This window comes from Homalodisca vitripennis, unplaced genomic scaffold (assembly GCF_021130785.1).
Source record: "Homalodisca vitripennis isolate AUS2020 unplaced genomic scaffold, UT_GWSS_2.1 ScUCBcl_4268;HRSCAF=10345, whole genome shotgun sequence".
NCBI lineage: Eukaryota > Metazoa > Arthropoda > Insecta > Hemiptera > Cicadellidae > Homalodisca > Homalodisca vitripennis.
In genome coordinates this window covers 1,895-25,097 of record NW_025780375.1, presented here as the reverse complement: position 1 = coordinate 25,097, position 23,203 = coordinate 1,895, and the positions used below count along the sequence as shown (strand labels likewise).

The window sequence follows — 23,203 nt, the reverse complement described above, 5'->3', positions numbered from 1 at the left end:
CCACTACGCTGGTTATTTGGAGAAACAAACGGAACTTGAAAAAAAAACAGCCCTCGTATTTTACTAGGACCTATGCTTTTACAAAACAGATCTTTAGGTACCTGACTCTCAATAGTTTTTCTGAAATATCAAGAAACCCCGCTAATCAATAATTACAAATGAAAACTTGACTCACATTTTCTGAATGTCTCAACATTTGACACTTACCTACCCTTGTGGGTAGTCCAGAACTTGTCCCGATTGTCTAGGTCACACGCCCGAGCCTTGCTGCGTACTCCACCCTTGGGGCGATTTGCCACTGGCCTCCTCCACCACCACACGGTTCAGGCTGAGGTCCAACACATCGTGAGCCAGTGCCTGGTACGTCCATGTGTGGTGCAGAGTTGGTCGCCATGTCCATGTTGCGGTCCAGGATGATCAGCATCACTCTCTGGAAACTTTGGTTACCACCGTTATATCCCTAAGTTGGAGACAAAATGTTCATGGAAAGAGTTGAACCAGAATTTCATGATGAATTTCTAGTGAATGAAAGTATCATTGTGGTCTATAAGAAGAAGCTGGTAGTTGTCATAATTGTTTAATATTTCCAGGGCTCATGATAGATTAAGATCGCATAATTATACTGACCACAATTAATTATTAAAAAAGCCATTCCATGGACTGTGTGATATTTAAGCGAGTACTTTATGTCTTTTGATAAAAAATTAACGTTTTTTTTAACGGAACATTTTTCAATATTTTTAATATATCATAAAAAGAATGTACTTTTTAGAGTCTTCTTCAGAACAAAATTGCATGACATGAAAATGATCAACATCCTCCACTTTCCGTTCAGTAACTGATCTCATTATGATGTTGTATGTATATTACAATATTATGAAGTTTATATATGAAAACCTAAAAAAATAAGGACTTGCAATGCCAGCTTTGAGATATTGTTTTATCCATGAGAGATATTCTTTCAGGAATCACCAGCATACAACATTCTATATAACATCTTACATTCTACAACTTTTTTTTATTCACAGTGCATTAGCAAAGCCTATCTAAGGGGGCTGTTTGGTCTATCTGTCAACACTACATATCAAGAACGCATTAAAACTTTAAACTTGAAATGTTGCAACGGAGCTTCATTTCTATTTTTGGCAAAATCGAATTTGATCATGGTGAATGTTTCTCCAGCAGATTTGGCTAAGTATTAGCAAACCCTACTTTTTCCACAGTATATCTAGGGATCACACATGAACTATGAACTTGAAACTTTGCATGGATCTTCATTTCTACATAGGTGACACTCTGATGATGCGTGTTTATCCATGGGATTTGGCTGAGCGTTAGTGTAGCATAATTGTATGCAAAATCTCATGAATGATCTGATCCACAAACTTTCATGCAAAGTTTTATTTTGCATGAAAACTTTATTTCTACGTAGAACAACATCGTGTTTGATGATGGTAAATGTCCCTCTGTGTGATTTGGCTAATTGTTTCATATAGCCTAACTATCCGCAGAATATTTTAAGAACAATTTCATTCATACACTTAGTTATTATTATTAATTTTTCATTCTAAATAAATTATGTTTAAATATCAGCAATTACATATCTTGCTTTGTCAATTTTTATATTGTTTGTAAGCATGTGTAAAACATGAAATTTCAAGCTGATTATGAATGATGCCTAATACTATTTAGCCATAAAACTAATGCTGAGAACAGAAAGGAACATTTCATCCTATGTTTTGAAAATTGATTTAACAGTTCTTTTTTGCTCATGTCTTCTTGTAGCACTTTCCAATGCTGTGATTAAAACCTAAATTTTTTTTAAATACACATTTGTTGAGTTAGTTTATTTAGACTAAACAAACCTAAAGTGAGTAGACTGGGTCGAATCTGTGAACAAGTTATTCCTTGTGTCCCTCAGGTTTTCCTCAATTTCTTGTCCAGTTTCTCAGCCACCATTTCAGCTGCATTACCTCTAGGACTTCTTATCACCGGAACTGTGCCTGTAAATAGGACAAAGTTAGTATTTGCTACATATGTAGAATCAGATTAGCTATTAACATTCTACAACATAATTATAAACTGCTAATATGGAGACCAGCGTTAGTGTTAGATATTGAATAGGGGGGAGGGGGAGACTACAGAGTGGAGCAAACTGCCAGTGTTCCTGTTAGTGAAACTGTTGTCAGAGAATAACACAAACTATTTCATACTAAATACTGTCACAAATTATTTTATGATTTGTATAAAAAAAGGAATAACGTGACAAACAAGCAACAGTTTAAAATGTTGTGGTAAAGTATTTTTTTTACGAGGTGTGTTCAAAAAGTATCACGAATTTTGTGTATTTTCAAAAATTATTTATTTATTTTGTGAATATCTATTTTGTCCCTTTCAAAGTAATCCCCCTGGGATATTATAAATTTGTGCCAACGTTTTTTTCCAATCTTCGAAGAACTTCAAAAAATCATTTTTTTTTTTGTATCTTGTTCAGCTCCTCCTTCCTTCGATTGCCGTTCTCTATCTCGGATCGTCAATCATGGCGTTAGCGTTATCCTTTCATGGGCCTCTTCAGTTTCGGGAACAAGAAAAAAGTCACAGGGGGCCAGATCTGGGGAATACGGTGGCTGCGGTATCATTAGTGTGTTGTTTTTGGCCAAGAAGTCGCGTACAAGCAGCGATGTGTGAGCAGGGGCGTTATCGTGGTGCAAAAGCCAATTTTTGTTTTTCCACATATTCGGGCGTTTCTGGCGGATTGCTTTCGCTCAAATAGCGCATAACTTGCAGGTAATATTCCTAATTCACCGTTCTACCTTGTGGCAAGAACTCATGATGCACCAGGCCCATGCAATCAAAGAAAACTGTAAGCAAAACTTTCACATTCGACTGAACTTGGCATTTTTTTTTTCGGTCTTGGTTTCGTGCGGGCAGCTTCCATTGAGATGATTGAGCTTTGGTTTCCACGTTCATAACCATAAACCCACGATTCGTCACCAGTTATGACCCTCTGGAGCAAATTCGGATCGTCGCAGACAGATTCCAACATCTCATTAGCAATGTTCATGCGATGCTGTTTTTGATCGAAATTAAGCAATTTTGGTACGAATTTTGCGGCGGGACCCGTCTCATGCCCAAATTATCGATTAAAATCGAATGGCACGAGCCAATCGATATGCCTAGGTCGTCGGCAATTTCTCTAACGCTGATTCAAACGATTGGCCAATACCATTTTCTTCACTTCATCAATTTGTTCGTCTGTTGTTGAAGTGCTCGGACGTCTGGCACGCTCTTCGTCGTTCACATCTTCTCGGCCTTCTGAAAACATTTTGTACCACCGATAAACGTTGCTTTTGTCCAAAGTAGCTTCTCCGTATGCCATATTCAACATTCGGAATGCATCCGCGCACTTAATTTCGTTTTTTCACACAAAATTTGATATAGGTTCTTTGTTCCATTTTTTTTGAATAGGTAAAAATCGAAGACGAACCAAAACACGTGCAAGCAAAGCAGCTGTCAACAATTAACTGAACATTCACAATGGCCGAAATTGTCATGTCTTCACATAAGTGAGGAGACATTATGTACCAACATAACGCCACAAAAAAATCGAAATTCAAATATACATAACCCACGAAAATTCGCGATACTTTTTGAACAAACCTCGTATTTAAACCTCTTTTAACTAAAGCTCTAAAGTGAAGAACTCCAATTCCACTAAGAAGTAAAGATATCTGAATCTATAGTTCAAATGCCACTAGTTTACACTTTTTTCAATTAAAAAATGCTGAATAAAATATTGGGTTTTAATTTTATCTAAGCATTCTTTCCTAAATACAAAAACATGTAATACATTTTTTCACAGTATAAAAAGAACTTAGCTTATAATCATCAAAATGACAGTAGCATTATATAGAAACAAATAATTAGTATCTGAATGTCTATTGATTTGGTAATCAATGTACAGATCATTACAAAAAAAACATAACACAAAAGCCTAATGAAGATTCATTGCTATTACTAAAAGCATGAACTTACATTTTTACATGTTCAGATTTTTTATTTTTCAGAGATTAATTGACAGATGTTGTATGATTAGATTAACACTAATTATTACATCTAATTTATTTGAATGTCAACCAAGTACATGGTATTCCCTGAGCTACGGTTTAAAATGTTGATCTTCTACGTAACTAAATTCTATCTACCTAGAGTTGCGAACACTGAGAACAGGCTGTCCACCAAGCTGTCCATGATCTGTTCCATCTCCGTGTCTTTGGATCTCTCCACGATTAATGGCTGAAATATTAACACAAGTTATTATCTTGGAAAAATGTTAATTTCATTATTAAATTGTTAAAAATTGTTATAAGCTAATAACAGCTAAGTGTTATAAGCTAAGTCATAAGCTTCCCACTTTATTTCAGCTTTGCCATCTATTTGTGATGTTTTAGAGAAGCAAGTATAAGAACTGCTCCATGATTACCTGACCAATATTTAGTTGAGGTTTGAAACTCAGATTGGCTCAGATGTTTCCTTTATAAAGCTTAGTTATATACATCTTAGTTAACCCATTGGCTACCAATGTCTCGTATATTGCCTGTCATCAGTTAGCATTGCCTTAATTACGGAAAGTGTCCCCGTTCATGCCAAGTTTGTAATTTCAGTTGAAAAATGTTCCTGACATTAATTATTTTTGCATTTGTCTATGCTACTATATCGAGAGGACCATAAGGTGTTCGATTTTGAAGCTGGTCGATTTGATTTTTAAAGTTTAATGTTTTTTTTATTAGTTGTAGTTATTAGTTAGTTGTATGACGTTGCGTAAGTAATATGATGCCATTCTTTTTCTGAGAGGTTTTAGTAAACTTTGTGAAGAACATATTCAATGAAAGTAAAAATAAAGTGAGTGATGGTAACATTGATGATGAAATTTTGAGTGAAAGCGGCTATGAAGAAATAAAAAAAATTATGTGACAAGGCCTAATCTTCGAACTTGGGAGTGGCCAAAGCTAATGATACACATAATTTTATTTTGAGTGGTAGATCTGGTATAAATCTAATTGTTGCTAGGCAACTAAATACTTAAAATATAAGATAATAAGATACAATTTTAACATTTGATATGGTCGTTTAATATTTTTAATTTAACCTAAAAACCTACACAAGATGAAGTAAGTGATGGTAACCTTGATGATGAAATAAAAAGATGTAAGTGCTAGATCCACATAATTGTATTTTGAGTTGTTAAGATCTGGTATAAGTATAATTATTGTTTGACTAGGCAACTAAATACTTAAAATATAAGATAATAAGATACAATTTAACCCTAGAACTGTTAATCGACATAATTATGTCGGTTAATGCCGCTTTTGCTTTTGTGGTGTTAACCGTCAAAATTTTGTCGATTCAAACATTCCCTCGTATAATTACTTTTTATAATATACTCCCGTAGCGTATCGATATAATTCATGCACCATTGGATTCGGGAAGAAAAATGCTAAGGAACAGATGAGTTTTATTCCTCTTTGTATTTATGGTTTATGACGTAGCAAGCTTGTTATTCTGAACGTAAAAGAAAACGCGACGCCGTTTGTTGTGACCGCCATATTGCCGCTGCCGTTCTGTATCACTTTTGTGCCGAGCTGTGGATATTTGTAAGTTTTTAATAGTTTTACGCGTGTTTTAGTGTCGTATTTAATGTGTAGTGTGTTGTTTGATGTCGTAGTAGTGTAAAACATATATATTTTAGAATAAATCAATTTCTATTTACTGAAATATGTTTGAGAAATTACCGGCTTTGTGTAGGCTATGGCAAAATGACTTGGGCTAAAATTCATTTCACATAGTTTGTTATTGTTTTTCACTTACTAAACGTTATTTATAGCACTCTTTTAGCTCTGAAGTAACTATTTATTTTTGGTAAATAGATAGTTTTCACAATATAAATATATATTTCCTGTAATTTCTTTGGTTATATATAATAACTGTTTGGGGTTATTCTATATTTTTTCAATATCTTTAGTTATATTTATAGATTTCTAACTACATAATATTTCCTATTACTTATAAACCATAAATTTTGATATAGTACAAGCTTTAGAAACTATTTTATATTTTGCTGAATGAAAATTTTTCGCCAAAAATTTTTTGAATAATGGCAAAATTTAACTTTTTTTACTTTTCAAAAAATAATTTATGGTAATTATTTCATTACTACTGTATATTCTATTTTATTCTAAAGTAATAAAATATGCAAAATAACATGTATTCATAGATAAATGTATTAGCAAAACTTGTTTTACCAAAGTCTTACGTGTACACCCGATTTTCAGAATTTATACGCATCGCTGCTTTTTGTTCTATAGCTTTATAATGCTTTCATAAATGTGTATAATGTTTATGTTTTTCTGAAACTAGATAAAATTTGACACAGAATGGCTATCTCACTTTATGAAATATTTCTCACTATAACTTCATTTGCTAGGTATGGTCCCCCCAAAATTTAAGAAATATTTTTTCGTAAATTTTATATTTGATTAAAAAAAGTGTTTATTAGAAAATTTTTGATGGTTAATTTTACAATATAGTGCAATTCTACGTTTAATTCTGAACACAAAAATATATACTCTTATTTATATTGCTTTTATTTTATATTTTTAATAATTTTTTTAAAAAAAAACCTTGCGCGAAGCTCCAAAAACAGCCCGACACTACAGGATGAAATGACCGCCAGTTCTTAGGGTTAATATGTTATGTGGGACATTTTAATATTTTTAACACTTTGTACCCTGAGCCCGAGTATAGGGTCGGGCCACGTCGGCAGCGCCTGCTACCGGCGGCCCGAGTATAGCTCAGGTCGTGTTATTTAATTTTATTTTTGTCATCTTATTTTTGGATTCAAACATTTTTATTATGTTCATTGGTTGTCTAAGTTCGTATTTGTTGGTTTTTGAGATCCCTGGGTCACGTTTTAGTAATGATATACGTATATTTTTCGTCGTACTACAAGCGAGACAGCTGATCGTAGGCGCCGCGGCTGATCGTCGGTACTGTCAGTTTGCTTTCTAGTGTTTCATGTTGTGTGTTGTTGTGACTCTTAGTGATGTCTTACTAAGTTTTCTACAAATCTTGCCGACAAATACTGAAGCAAATGTTATTATAATGTATTCTAAATGTGAATTTAACTGTTTGTAAATAATCAGAACTTTAGTTTCTTACTGAATGAAGTAAAGGCAAATGCAAACAATGTGAGGTTATCCGTGTGTTTTGTTTTGTATTTACATTCGCTTTGTTCTTTTTTCTCGACTTTCAGTTGATATATTCTTTACATATTATTTTCGAGTTTAAATAATATGCGTGATGAAATCAAAAGTGATGCAATTCTCGCGATCTTTTGTTTGACTCCGAGTCGGAAAGTGACGATGGTTTTGATACACACCTGGGACCAAATATTGATTATATGAACAATCTAAACGAAAAATCTTCTATTTGATTCAGACCATTGTGCTTTAAAAATTACCACACTAAGGCGAACTACCTAAACTAACAAGCTATGTAGCAAAATTTTTTTTTTGTATTTTTTACATTACATTCAATATTATTTAATAATTTTATTTTTAAAATAAACTTTATATTTGTACAGATTTAAAAAAGTACGTTATCTCTATCTTTAAAAAGATATATCGTATGAGCTTATAACATAATTACTGTAATAACACAGAATTTTTTAAAAGCATCATAAAACCCCAGGGAGCCACGCCGAAACATGTATTAAGGGCCCAGGGTACAAAGTGTTAATTGAACCTGAGCACCTACACAAGATTTCCATTACAAAATAAAATATTAATTAGGTACCTAAGGGTAAAAATATTTTTATTTTTATTGGTAGTTAATTGGTTAATGAGAATTGGCAGAATAAAGCTAACAGATATAGAAGCCTATCATTAAAAAACAAAAATAAAAACACATATTATAACTAATAATTAAAACAAACAAGTTTTGTTTTGACAAAACAAAAGATGACAAACCGATACAATTTAATGATACAACATACTATTAAAGACGACACAACAGAATATAATGACAGACTTTACTGAACTGACTGTAATTGACTAATAAGGACAACTTTGCTGCCATTTAACCTTCTCAACCCAAAATAAATAGAATTCTTTCTTGGACTAATAATCAAGTCCCTAAGTTACCTTTCTATCTAGAGTTACCGCACAGATGGATGGACAGGCACCAATTCTATTTTAAGGACTGCTGTATCCTTAATAAACAATATGACGATTGAAAAAATCCAAAAAAAGATATATTTACAAACAAAATCACTCTACTATTTGAAACAGTTAATTTTCAATCTGTTATTACTAAAAATAATAATACTTTAAATATCTAACATATATTTTACATGTAAAATTAATGTTAATTAAATATTAAAGTTCTGTAAGTTAAGATATTAATAAATATAAACATTTGTTTACCATAATAGGAGATTGAGTCACTGTTCTGATGTCTTAAAATAAACATGTCATCTTCCAGAGATATGAAGTTCAAATATTGGTCAAATACCTAAAAAAAGGAATTAGGTAAACACAATTATTGATTTACGTCTTCACAGACATTTATTATTGAATAGAAACAAAAATAACATGATGCAAACCTTACTCTGTTTATAGATGTACAATCATCTCTTTAACTCCTTCTGTGCATTGTCTTTTCTTACTGTGGGAGTTATTGATGCTGAGTACTAGTAAACAATACTACAATTCCTCCCTCATGGTGGCAGGTGAGTCTAAATGCCCACATTTACAAGCCACGCTCAACACTATTACCAGTTTTACATGCATGGGAAATTACTTATAAGTCTAAACATATCTAGCAATAAACAAACACCATCAGCTGTTACCACAGGCAAATAAACACATACTTGATTTCATTCATCTGTTTTGCAGATGACATTTAAATCAAGCCAAAAGCATATATGACCATAGCCACGCCATAACGTGAATAGCTAGTGGACAACAAACAATATAGCATTACTGCCTCATATTCAATAGGATTATTTTCACGTGGATTAGAATAGTACAGTGGTTGTATTAATTAAAAATTCTAAGGGATCTTTTATGATTGATCTTAGACTCAAGTAACCCCTGTACTAAAGATCATCACGACTCATCTTGATACATGAACTATGAGTGGCTCAATAATCATGTTGCCACATATACTGTGATTGGTCTGACTCATCTTAACATGTGGACTATGAGTGACTCAGTCATGTTACCGCAAGTACTGTGATTGGCCTCAAACTCAACTTAACACTCATAGTGTAATAGTTGATCTAAGGCGTACATTACCTTAAACACTGATATTTACTAATATAACCACATCAATACTACTGTTGGTTTTCTTAGAGCAGGTGATAGATGGAGAGGTTAAGGCAAATTATGCACCAAAGTCAAATATGGTTACAATAAAAGTTAGTGATGCTATATTTCTGTTGCACACTCTGCATTTAACCCACAGCAATGTGGAAGACAGAGGCAGCCAAGTCCTCCAGCCTCTATCTTGAGATCAGTGAGATAAAGTTGAGATGATAAATATAGTACTTATCAAGACAATATAGTATTTATTTATATTACAACCACATTAGATATCCCCTGTTTAGTACCTTATGGATATGTGAGACACAGTTGGCCTGGAGGGCAGAGGCAGCCAAGTCCTCCAGCCTCTGTCTTGAGATCGGTGAGATAAAGTTGAGATGGTAGATGTCGTACACATTGTTGTTGAGGTCTTGTCCTATCCTGCCCAGATTCTCCTCAGTAGGCATGCAGAAATATACAGCTGGCACATCCGGTATTGGGTCTCGATCCGAGTGCAACTGTCTGCATCCCAAAGACATCATTTTAGTTTTTCGCATTATATAAAGGTCTATTACAGTTTAACTTACAAGAAACTATTGCCTAACTGGATTAAAACATTTAAACATCACAATGTTCATCACTTGTTCAATGCCGGAATTATACCACCAATATTTTCATATCATATTTTAATTTGTTTTAAAATTCTTAACAAAAAATATTTGATGGTGAAAATTCAATGATCTTGTAGCTTGTACATAATATTTGAGAAACAGTACAGTTAAATGTATATTTTTACAAAAACTAAAGTATTGGTACTTTGGTATTATGCGGAGGCCACTATATTTTTAACAGTTTGTTGTACCGAGACCTAAAAAACTACAGTAATAGAAAGAACAGACTTTATTTAACTTACTATGAAAATTAAGTCTTATTATGATGATCGGTTCTTCTTTTCTGTCTCCTGAAAGGAAGCAATATTGGCGAAGAGGCCACTCTGTCCGTTTTTAGGTTTCCGGTAAGAAAAATTCTTCCAAAAAATAGTGGCCTTCGGATAATACCAAGAACCAGTTTTATCTGGATATATTTTTAGTCTGTGCTCAAAAGCGGTTGAAGAAAATGTTAAAATAAGAAGTGTTGTTACTATCAAGCTTTCAAGACTATAAATGTAGAAAAATTGAAAATAGTGGTTAAATCAATTAAACATATGGTTATGCTGTCATAAAACAATGTATTTATATACAAACAGTTGATTTCATTTAAACAGGCTCTTAATAATATTGTGCCTCGTATGGCTTTTAGCCATCAGCAAGAACTGAACTGACAATTAATTGACAGGTGTTGTCATTCATTCTGTGTTTATTTTTTATTTTTTCTACCTGATTTTTTGTGTGAACTTTCACGATATATTAATAGTAAGTCTGCTATTCTGTATGGAGACGAATCCAACAAATCAGAGTTTATTATAACTGGTACAGCCATTCTTGAGTTATAAATGGTGTAATTAACCTGACTTTGTTTAATGTACAGTAGAACCCCTCATATCCGGCCACCACGGGACCGAGCCCCTGGCCGGATAACGATTCGGCCGGATAAAACCAACCTACAGTACACAACACTTGACGAAAAAAAAACAATTGTACTGTACTGTACTAACCGCACGAGAAATAATCAATGAACTGTTTACAGGTTAAAACCTACTAGCTCAACTGAGGACAACACAGGAAAGTGTAAACAAATAGATACACCAAAATAAACGCATGAGTCGTGGGAGACTAGTGCGTGCAACTGCGTGTCTGCAAGCCGTGGTAAATAAATTTCGATATTGGCTTCCGGGAAGTGGGCCGGATAAACCGAGGGCCGGATATGAGGGGTGATGAAACCGTACATCGCCGCTCGCACACCCACAGCAAACCATCAGGGAAGCGCGCGCCCATGGTGGCGAACGGGATGCCGGATCAAAACAAAACTAGGTAAAAAAAAAGAACACCGTGGTCAGTATACTCAGGTTCATTTACTAAGATACCACATAGGCCTATCCAGTCAAAAATAAATAAATATATATATACTATAAATTAAAAAAAATAAAAAAGTGCCTGCAGTAGTATACCTCAAACAATCCTCGTCAGGTGCACCTGCATACAAAAATTAGAAACGCCATAATTTGAAACAAGAAATGCCAATTCCACCCGGTATCCTTCGGCTAAGGGCGGGCTCCTAATGAAATCCAAGAAATAAACTAAATAATATCTAAAACTAACTTAAAATTAAATAACAAAATATAAACTATATAAATGGCAACAATAACAATAACAAATAAATAAAGGAATATGGGCAGGGTATCACAGATGTTGACTAGTAGAAATGTCCATCATGGTGGGCCGTCCTTCAGCAGAGCGCAAAAGCGAAGGTTCTCTGCGACCACGCATGATGGAGAGATGGCAGCAGAAAATCAACTCATCTCCTGGACCTCATCAGTGAGGGGCCGTAAACTTAGCCGCACATGTCAGAAGGAGAATAGCTCAGCAAAACTAACGAACACTTAAATAAACAAAATATATTAAACTGGAGCTACTCCTAACTTGTACACCACGGCTCGGAGTCTTTGCCACTCTCCCGGAAAGGCCAAACGCCTTCAAATGGTCAGTGGCCTCTGCAGCCAATAAACCACACACACATACACTATATAAAACACACGAGCCGGGGAGATATAGGTATTGAACCGGCTCAGACTCCCCCCCCAAAAGGAGGAACTCCCCTCTGTTAATTTCTTCAAAATGAAGAACCAAACGAAATGCCTCTCCCCCCAATGGTTGAAGAATTATAAACCGGAAACCCTGAAGTCTGCAGAAGGGAAAACCAAGAAAATCCAGTTGGAGGCAAGAAATCACTCCGAGAGTTGCGTGGGTACAAAGAAGAAAACAGGAACCTTGATTCAGGAAGAAGGAGCAGAGGTGATCAGGCCTCTGGACCTAAAACCCTCCCGCACAGGACTAAAGAGAAAAGCACGGATGACTCCGGCAAGGCTTCAGATGGGATATGTGCGCCTTCCTGAAAATCTTCCCGGACTGAGGATCTCCCAGTCGGGCAGTCACCGGAGTCAGAAACTTCAAGATGCGGTGGGGACCAGTCCACCTGTAGCAAAGTTTAGCAGCTCTTTTATCCACAGCCGAACTGACTGGGTGAGCCTTGCAGTAAACTAGATTCCCCACCTGGAAGGGATTGGCAATACGACCTCGGTTGTACTTCCTCCTTACTAACTCCCTAGCCCGAATGAGATTCCGCCTGGCTGCCTCCCAAGTGGCTTTCACATTGGGAGTACCAGGAGGTGGCAGGAAGATCGCTAATTTTCCAAAGGTTCGCCAAAGGGTTGTTTGGCGGAAAGCCAAATAATAACTCGAAAGGTACCGCCTTGTGACTTTCATGCTGGGCCGTATTAAAGGCAAATTGGATCCAAGGTAGTTGTTGATCCCAGGTGGTCTGATTTTCCGCATGATGAAAGGCAATGAGAGCAGATCGAAGATTGCGATTAAACCGTTCGGCGTGAGAAGGCTGAGGATAGAAAGGGGAAGTAGTCACATGGCGGATTCCGTGCCCAAAGCACATTCTTTTAAAGATATTGGAGACAAACTGTGAACCATTATCGGAAACTAAGGTGGCGGGGATTCCAAAGTGTTGAAAAAAAATGGTTACGAAGTGCTTGCACCGTGAGCTGCGCGGTAGCACTCCGCAATGGGAACAACCAAACAAACTTGGAGAAGGCATCCACACAAACAAGTAGGAACTTATTTCCGGACTTGCTACGCGGGAGAGGCCCAACATAGTCAATGAAAACCTTCTCCAAAGGTTTTTCCGCCACCTCAGATGACAAAAGACCCAACTTGGTATTTTGAGCGGGTTTGCTTAGCGAGCACAGTTCACAATAACGTACTCGAGCTGCAATATCCCGGTCCATACCTTTCCAGATGAACTGATCCCTAATCTTCGCGATGGTCTTATGAATTCCTAGATGTCGCCCACAGGAGAAGAATGAAAATACTGAAAGACCATCGGTACAAGAAAGCTTGGCAGCACTAACTTAGGTTTTCTCCGCTGCTTGTCACGGCAGCATAGAGCACCTCGGTACAGAAAATAAGGAGGGTGGGCACCTCCGTTTTTAAGCTCATTGATGATAGCAGTCAGCTCGGGATCCTTAAGTTGGTGTGGAACAATGTCCGAAAATGCCAGAGGAAAGTCTAGGAGCACGCCACAACATGGCGGCTCTGATAAATTCTGGTGGTCGTTGGGTAAGTGATACATGCGTGACAGAGTGTCCGCTATGATATTTTGGGTGCCTCTCACGTGCTGCACTGTGAACTTAAGGGCAGAAATTTGGACTACCAGCGACCAATCTTCCCGAGCTGACGGGGGTGGGCAAGGAGCCAAGAAAGTGCGCCTGGGTTGTCGGTTTCCAACAAAAATTCTTTATGTTCTAGGTAACGCCTGAACTTATTAATTCCAAACACGACAGCCAAACATTCCAGCTCATAAACAGAACAACTCTTCTTCTCACAAGGGGTTAACGTGCCGTGTGAAGCATAAAGCTATGGGCTGCCGGATACCATCTACTTCTTGCGATAAATAAAACAGCAGCAACGGCTAAGGAGGAAGCATCAGTTTTGCAAGACGAACTTACGACTGAAATCAGGCATAGCCAAGACTGGAGGCTGCATCACTGCCTCTTTCAGCTGCTCAAAAGCAGTCTGTTGCGCTTCACCCCATCTCAAACTTGGCACCCTTTTTCCTAAGAGAGTTCAGAGGGGCCGCCACTTCAGCAACATTGGGGATGAAACGACGATAAAAATTTATCATTCCCACAAAACGGGCAATCCCCTTGGCATCCTTAAGAGGAGGAAACTCCCTGATTGCCTGGGTTCTCTCTGGATCAATACAAACACTCGAGAAGAGACAAGATGACCCAGAGAAACGATATTTCAGGCTGAGCAAAACTCACCTTTTCAGGATTGACGGTAAGGCCAGACTCTCGCAGCCTAGTTAGAACTTCCTCTAGATGAGTCAAGTGCTCCTCATAACTCTCACTGTACACAAGCAGGTCATCCAGATAGTTGAACACGAACTTAAATTTGACATCATGAAAGATAGAATCCAGGAGTCTGGTGAGTGTTTGGGCCCCCACAGCCAAGCCCATTGGCACTCGGGTGAACTGGTACAAATTACCAAGGCACACAAAAGGCAGTGAGAGGTCGAGACTCGTGTTTTTAGAGGAATCTGATGATATGCCTGATTAAGATCAAAAATGGAGAAATTACTTGGCCTTACCAAACCAGTCGAAAGCAGAATGCAAATCGGGGAGAGGCACGGAGTCAATTTCTATCTGAGCATTGAGCTTTCGATAATCCAGGACCAATCTGGACTTCCCATTAGGTTTCGGCACTAGAAACGCTGGACTGGAAAAATTTGAGCAAGACGGCTCGATTACCCCACTCTTAAGTAAATCATCAATCATATTTCTCAGAATTTCCATCTTGGGCGGAAGCAAGCTTATATGGATGGGAACGTACAGGACGGGTGTCTGTAAGACGAATCTCGTATTCCAAGAGATTGGTCGTGCCCAGTTTGTCAGTTAGGACTTCAGGAAAACTGGAACAAATCTGCCTTATGTCCTCAGCCTCTTTCGGCGTAAGATGTCCTAGTTGGTCAGGAGGAGTCAAGCTCTTATCTTCCATCTCTAAGGCAGCAGTCCCACGAGACTCGACATCTGAAAAGGGAACGAGCACCCGCCTGGCGAAAGCAAAGAAAACATGACTGGAGGCCAAATCCAAAATCATGCCAGTTTTTCCGATAAAATCTGCTCCCAAGATGAAAGGAAAAGTCAGGTCCTTAGCCACCAAAAAGCTCCAATCCAAGAGAAATAATTAATTTTGATGTGAATCTGGGCACTACAGATAATAGGTAAAGGTGTGCGTGAAGCAGTCCAGCAGATAAGTGAACTAGGCTCAACCTGCCGTATTAGCCCAGAGGATTTTAGATCTTCAAAAAACGACAAAGAAAATCAGGCTGCGTGCTGCTGACCCAGAATCAACCAGGGCCTTCTGCACCACATTCCCCACAAGTACATCCAGTTGTGGGCAGGTTGAGCGGGCAGCCCTTACTCCCTGCGCAGCCAGAGCAGCAACCTCCCCTCTCGGCCAACGATGATAACTGTCCCCAAGTCTATTTCTTTCTGTTTTCTTTCTGTTCTGCATTAAACCAGCTACCCTTTTACCATCAAAATCAGGTACATATTTGCCCTCAAAATTACCTTTACGGCACGAGTCAGGCTTACTCGTCCGCAAGCTTACTAGTTTTTTTTATTAAGTGGACAAAACGGTCTAATATGTCCCACTTGCTTGCAGCCATAACAGGTAGGAGGCTGCCTACGGGAAGGAGCAGCTGCTGGCTCAGACTGCACCGGAGCATGGAGACCGGCCCCGGAGGCAAGTAAGGAAGATGCCTCGACATGGCCTCCACCCTTTGATCATCCGCATCCTGAACCCCTCTAGAGATGATGGAGAGGCGGTCCAAATCCGCAAAAGATGCGGGACGGCTACAAAAAATCAAACGGGAGCGTTCTTCAGGTTTAATGCCCTCCAAAATAAGGCTCACCAACTCCGTTTCGCTCAAGCTCAAGCGCAACACCCGGGCTACATCCAGTATCTCCCCGACAAAATGGCTCAACGTCTCGTCTGGTGCCTGAGGACGGTAAACGCGTTCCACCCGCAAGCGCTCCCTAACCCGAGCAGGTACAAAGAACTCCAAGATCTCGGCGTGGAACTGGTCAAAGGTGGCACCTCTCTTAAGGCAGTCTAGAAGGTGATCAAAAAGCGGCCTTAAGGAAAACTGCGCTAAAATCTGCATAAGCATGGCATCTGTCATACCAGGAAATTCTCTTAGCTTAAAAACTTCCAGAAGGAAATGGATAAGTAAATTAGTGTCAAGCCCATCAACTCTGGGGAAGTGTTGTAAAACACTCCCCAAAGGATGGGGGCAGTTTGCCAAAGCTAGAAAAGGAAGGCACAACTATAGATGATGCCTCACCACTACCCATCGGAGACATAGTAACTCTGGGAGGCTCGAAAGAAAGAGCCGGTGGATGGTTAGCAAAATGTAATGGTAGTGGGAACCTCCGTTGGAGTGACAGCGGTAAATAGTACCCCCTTCTCTTTCACCCGAGCGCACCTCACTCAAACCATCTAAGGCTTGTTTTAATTTGTTACTGGCCGAAAAAAGCCCAACTTTTTTAATATCAGAGTTTAAACTAGGAGCTGACATAAGTTAAAACTATTCTGTCACGCCAATGTAAAAGCTGAGATGCCAATCTAGCCTTTGCTGACCCGGACATGGGAAGTGACTCAAAATTAATATCGTCTTCTAATTCCTCCATGCGGGTTTTACAAAACTCAAATTCTGTGTTAATTTGGAACTCTGCATTCCAGCTGCGGTCCAACGCTATACAAGCCCGTAATTGAGCTCTTAATGCCCTCACATCTCCCTCGGGCTTCTGTCCTCTCGCCAGGACCTCAAAAACCAACTCGGGCTTGCGTAGATGTTCAGGCACCAGGGAAAACGCCATACCAAACAATTAAGACAAATAAATACCACAATAAACAACAAAGCGTACGCAACAATTACTTAGTAACCTAAGTGGACTCAACTCACAAAAAGGCTTACACTGACGAGGTCCAAGTGAAGAACTTAATACCCGCTACCTAATAGAAGGATACCCTGCAAATATACACTAACCACAACCTACAAACACAGAAGCAATAAATATAACAAAAACAACACATTGATAGGGGAGAAGTAGAGTACAGTTAGATAAATTTAGCGGTTAAGCAATTTAGAGTCCCTTGCTCCCTGCAAAGGGTAAGTCTGCAGGAAGCAAGACACTAAACCAATTCCACCCGGTATCCTGTGCTAGGGGGAGCTCCTAATGAAAAAGAGAATTGTGTACTCTAACCTCCCCCTACCTAACACTAACCTACACCAACAAACAAAAACCAGAACTGAGAGACAGCTGAGAGAGCAGCTAACCACGCTCTGCTACCATTGAAACCGTACATCGCCGCTCGCACACCCACAGCAAACCATCAGGGAAGCGCGCGCCCATGGTGGCGAACGGGATGCCGGATCAAAACAAAACTAGGTATAAAAAAGAACACCGTGGTCAGTATACTCAGGTTCATTTACTAAGACACCGCATAGGCCTATCCAGTCAAAAATAAATAAATATATATATACTATAAATTAAAAAAAATAAAAAGTGCCTGCAGTAGTATACCTCAAACAATCCTCGTCAGGTGCACCTGCATACAAAAATTAGAAACGCCATAATTTGAAACAAGAAATGCCAATTCCACCCGGTATCCTTCGGCTAAGGGCGGGCTCCTAATGAAATCCAAGAAATAACTAAATAATATCTAAAAACTAACTTAAAATTAAATAACAAAATATAAACTATATAAATGGCAACAATAACAATAACAAATAAATAAAGAATATGGGCAGGGTATCACAGATGTTGACTAGTAGAAATGTCCATCATGGTGGCCGTCCTTCAGCAGAGCGCAAAAGCGAAGGTTCTCTGCGACCACGCATGATGGAGAGATGGCAGCAGAAAATCAACTCATCTCCTGGACCTCATCAGTGAGGGGCCGTAAACTTAGCCGCACATGTCAGAAGGAGAATAGCTCAGCAAAACTAACGAACACTTAAATAAACAAAATATATTAAACTGGAGCTACTCCTAACTTGTACACCACGGCTCGGAGTCTTTGCCACTCTCCCGGAAAGGCCAAACGCCTTCAAATGGTCAGTGGCCCTCTGCAGCCAATAAAACCACACACACATACACTATATAAAAACACACGAGCCGGGGAGATATAGGTATTGAACCGGCTCAGGGGTTCTACTGTATATAGATTCTACCAACTGAACATTTCAAATGTGATAGTCAAACGTTGTCATGTAATACCATGTTAATATAAAAACAGTGGTTTGTCAATAAAAATAATGGTGGCCTTGGATACTGGGTGAATCAATATATCTGTACTAAAATCTTTATTTTTCTAATTTTCAAGTGATCTTTGACAGTATTATCAGGGGAGGAAAAATGAAGCAATTTCTTTCAGCCTCGTCATTGTGATGTTCTGCTAGTTTGTTGACATTCTTGCTGCAAGGTAGCTGTATGTCAGACCGCATGTCACATAACAGGCTTTGCTGAATTTGCATGAAAAATTTCAAGTTTACAGCTCATTTATTTCAAAAAGTTCAACTACATGTGTCACTATGTCATGTGCTGAAATGTGTGATGATTGTACTTAGTTTGTTAACAAATATATCTTCTTTACGAATGTTTAGCCAATTGCATTAGCTATGGCTAAAAAAAAAAAACAGTTGGAAAATATTAAGGTTTGGTTATTAGTATATTACTTAGGGCTCAGATAAATCTAGTAATATATACTTAAGACTTAGATAAATCTAGTATTATAAACGAGCATAAAAGAATATACTTTCTCCATTATATCTAGGTATTTTTAATGAATATGTTTAAAAAACGGAGTGGCTATATGCCCGGTCACCAGTCTTAGTTTCAAAGAACGGGAAACGACTATGACGTCACAGACTGTGACGCCAAAGGTTTTGAAGTAGCTCTAGCACTGTGCATTGTTATTAAAATGGCGGGTTGCAGAAAGTTTAGTTCTTTTGACCAGTTGAAAACTTTTATCAATAATAAAGAAAATACGAACCATATTCAATTAAGAATAAGTGATTCGAGATATGTTATATACTTTAAACTGTACCAATATCCCTTCTATAAGAACTTACAGTCCTGCTAAAGTCCGATAATACATAAGTGATTAATAATAAAACTATTTTTTATTCGGTAAATGGAAGAATTGATTTTCAAATATCTCAAGACGAGAGACTAATTTCCCTCTTACCACTTACATACAATATACAATGAAATCATAACCATTTGAGTTATTAGTAAATAAAACAAATGTTCCAGTTATTTTATGCTATTAAATGACATACATATTTAATATGACAAAAAATTATTTATAATTAATTATGATTTCTCTTAATGACTATTAATTGAAACATTCCAGTAAAATTGAGAGAAACAAAACTATATCTTAATAAACTACGAAATGTAAATTCTGGTACATGGTTAATTTTTAGTTGAATATTTCTTCTTTTGAATTTATTTAAGCGTACACTTTTATTACATTACCGTTCAATACATTACCAATGCATAATATGCAATTAATAAAATAGTCTACAAATTGTGTTTTTTATATTTCTAAGGCAGTGGTGTAAAGGTGACAGTTATGGCTGCCCTTTCGTTACGTCACGTTTGATGTCACTACTCATCGCCCGTCTGTCTAATCTACAGACGGTAGCCGGCCATATAGCCACAGCGGTTTAAAAAAATGCTCCAATCCCAGTTTTATCAACATTTTTTTCTTATAAAATATATGTTAATGTGTTATACATTATAGACAGATACAATTATGACAAAAAGATAAAATGCAATTATATGCAGATGTTTTATGATTTTTATCAAATTTCCTTGAAGAACCAGGAAAAAAGATAGTGCTCAACAGAGGTTATTCAGTTTACATTAGATGGGTTAATCATGTCATTAAAACTTTATTTTGCTATTTTTTTTAATTAAAACATCAGCTGTTGCTATTTTTTTCTCCCTCAACTAAACACTAAACATTCATAGCATTTCAACTTTAAACTGGTATACTCAAAGGACCAGCAAAATCTAATACATAAGAAAAACATGTATGAAATTATAACAGTTATCTGTCTAGTTTCATTTCCTCACCCAATACATATAATTTTGATTTAATACATATAACTCATAAAAAAATTAAATCAATCACAAAACACACATTAGTATTTATTTAATTTTTAAAACTATACCGGATGTTTTGTCTTAATGATTTTTCAAGAGCAAGTCTTAATTACTTAAAATTCTTCTGTGGATACTTACAAATTTTAACTCCAATTTAAATCAGAGAATTCACTTCACATCTGTATTCTTATGAAAATGAAAAAATAATGCCCTGCTCTTGGTTGTGTGGGATATTAGCATAGTTTGAAAGGACATTAAAATAATTCACTACTTCCATTGACCATGCTTTCTCAATAATTCAGTTTTCTTATATTTTTCTACTTACACATGAAGAGTGACACCCAATTCTCGTAATTCTTTTATTGAAATTAAAGGTGAGATGATATCTTGTCCGTATCGATCATAGACCAAAATTTTCCAAACTGGTTCTGCAGCCATAGCTTTTGTTTGTGGCTGGTTTAGGTTTAGCATTTGTCTTAGAGCACCTAAAACAACCCAAACAAGTATTTTTATGTGGAATTATTCAATATATTTAATTAATTTTACCATGAAAACATAACTGATTATAATGCAGAAAAATTTAGTATATTTTGTATTCCAGAATATTATAAAAATGTAATAACATGACTGATCATGCACTTTGCAAATTACAACAATCTTTCATTGATTGATTCTGAACTAAAAAGTGTTGCTCCTAATGCAATTAAAAACATTTTATTAGTGATCAATCTATTTCAATTACTTCAGTATTAGCGGTTTCCGAAAATTTTTTGACATCTTTCCTAGTTATAAATCTCAGATTTGAAAACTGTTCAAAACTTTGAAATATTAAGTTTTAGGTTTACAAGGGACAGTAATATGAATGAGCTCTACTAAATTATAAAATACGACTCTACAATAAATCGTTACTATGTTGGTAAAACAATGGACAATATTTTTCATAGAAAAATGTCTAAAAGAATAAGAATAATTTATTCACACAATAGAACACAAAGAACTGTTTAAAACAGAGCATTCAATCTAAATGTAAAATATTGTACATTCTTGTAACAAATTAAAAATTATTCCTATTACAAAAACAATCGGTCTAATAAAGACATGAGTATCACGAGAGCCTCGTGGAGACTAGAAAGTCTTCCCGATCAAGTAAGCCTTTAAATAATTATTGAAATGCGTAACTTAAAAAAGAGCATTTAGAATAAATCTATGGCGAATTGTATTGGTACAAACAATCTGTAATCAGTAATGATTTTGTAACTGCAGTTAATGCTAAATTCATGATGATAGAAAACAAGTAATAACAACACTGTCCAGAAACTTCTTGAAGTGTCTAGATTCTTTGTTTAAACTTTGTTATTGACAGTGAAGGTTCAAAAGGATAATAGGATTTCAGACATTTGCCATCATTGGCAAATGGTTATCTAAGTTCTTTTCTGTCTTTCTTCCCACTTTATGCGAGCAAAGAAGCTGCCTCACTGTTGTTAACCCAAACGATTCCTCTGTCTGTACCGTGGATTTGTGCTGAACACATTGAGATTGTAGCAAAAGGTAATATTTATGAAAGGTTCTTATGAAGTTACTTGCAGATTACAAGCAAATTGATCTCATTTTCTGGAATAAACTGTAAGAGTAGGTTATCAAATTCTACTCTGATGGAGGTTTCCTTGGAAAACCTTTATATTCTATTATTACTTTTGTCTGGAGCCTGTTGAGAAATGCAACAGGCTCTTGTGCTAGTAAGACATTTCATTTTATCTAGAGAATTTTTTTGCTTCAATAATTGACAAACATTTCCAGGGTGGAATTTTTTGTTAAAAACTTCATCTTTTCTGTGATTTAGAATGCCACCATTCTATGGATTGCTTCTTCAATTTCAGTGTTACTTGGAAACTAATTTTTCATGAATTGTATTATGAAACTGACCATCTAGCGGCTTAAATACCCATCAACTTTATTATGGCACTGCTCCAGGAAACTCAACACATTACCTAAACAGTAGGTTATTGTGCACCACAGTCAACATTTTCTATACCCAGCAAGAGCACAACTTTCGAATAAATAAAATGTTCTGCGACCATTTCATGCAGACTCTTCTTGACACATAACAAATCTTTACTACTGACAACAAAATTGTGAAAACATCTTTAGTTATGATATGAAGGCCCCACTTATTTCACACCATACGTATTTGTACAACAATTTTCAAAACTGTAACCCATCCCACTTAACATTTTCTAAGTAAACTTCACCTAATCTGACAGTGAATGTCAATTGTTGACAGTACTTTACAGTTGATGAAATTTTGAATTTGGTGAAGACAATTTAAACACTTAAAAAACAAATACACAGTTGGCTGTTCTTATAATGGCGGACTTTCTAATAGATCCAGGTACAACACATCATGTAAGCGACAAAAGCTGACCAAAGTTTTAACAGCGGCAGAATTAAATATCATAAATCTTCAAAGTCGTGGCTCTTTTGGACAGGACGTTTGCTGGCAGGTGGTTGTAGAGTTTCATTCCGATATAGGAGGGTTTTCATTTAGACAGCCTCAGGCAATGTGCTAGACGGTTTTGAATAGTACCCCATTTCTTGTATTTTAGAGGTGTAGATCCTGTTCCTCTGTGAATTCTCCCCAGAGGTGAACATTATCACATCAAAAATATAAAGTGAGACGACAGAAGATATTATTTTTTCACATTTTGAGGATTCATTGAAGATTCATAACAGATGTTTCACCCCAAGCAACAAGGCCATATCGTAACTGGGATCAAAAAAGTGAGAAATTGGTTATTTTACTGTAACCTGCTAAGAGAAACTGTTTTGTCAAAAACTGGCTTGTTGTTCAGTGTCTTGCTGAGATTATCAATATGCTGAGTCCAGTTTGTCTGTCTCTATGGTTATACAGAAATATTTAGATTCTGTTTCAAAACTG

General features: G+C 36.8%; 1 protein-coding gene across 1 annotated transcript; it reads right to left on the bottom strand.

Moving 5' to 3' along the window:
* Positions 1-213: 213 nt before the first annotated feature.
* Positions 214-20,753, bottom strand: LOC124372874 (protein sly1 homolog; the record flags this gene model as incomplete). Its single annotated transcript, XM_046831286.1, is given in 9 exon segments — positions 214-384; positions 386-437; positions 1,866-1,929; positions 1,932-2,003; positions 4,206-4,278; positions 4,280-4,296; positions 8,484-8,571; positions 9,671-9,884; positions 20,594-20,753. Coding segments are annotated over 9 exon segments (875 nt in total), but the record flags the coding sequence as incomplete, so codon positions are not given.
* Between the last annotated feature and the right edge of the window lie 2,450 nt (positions 20,754-23,203).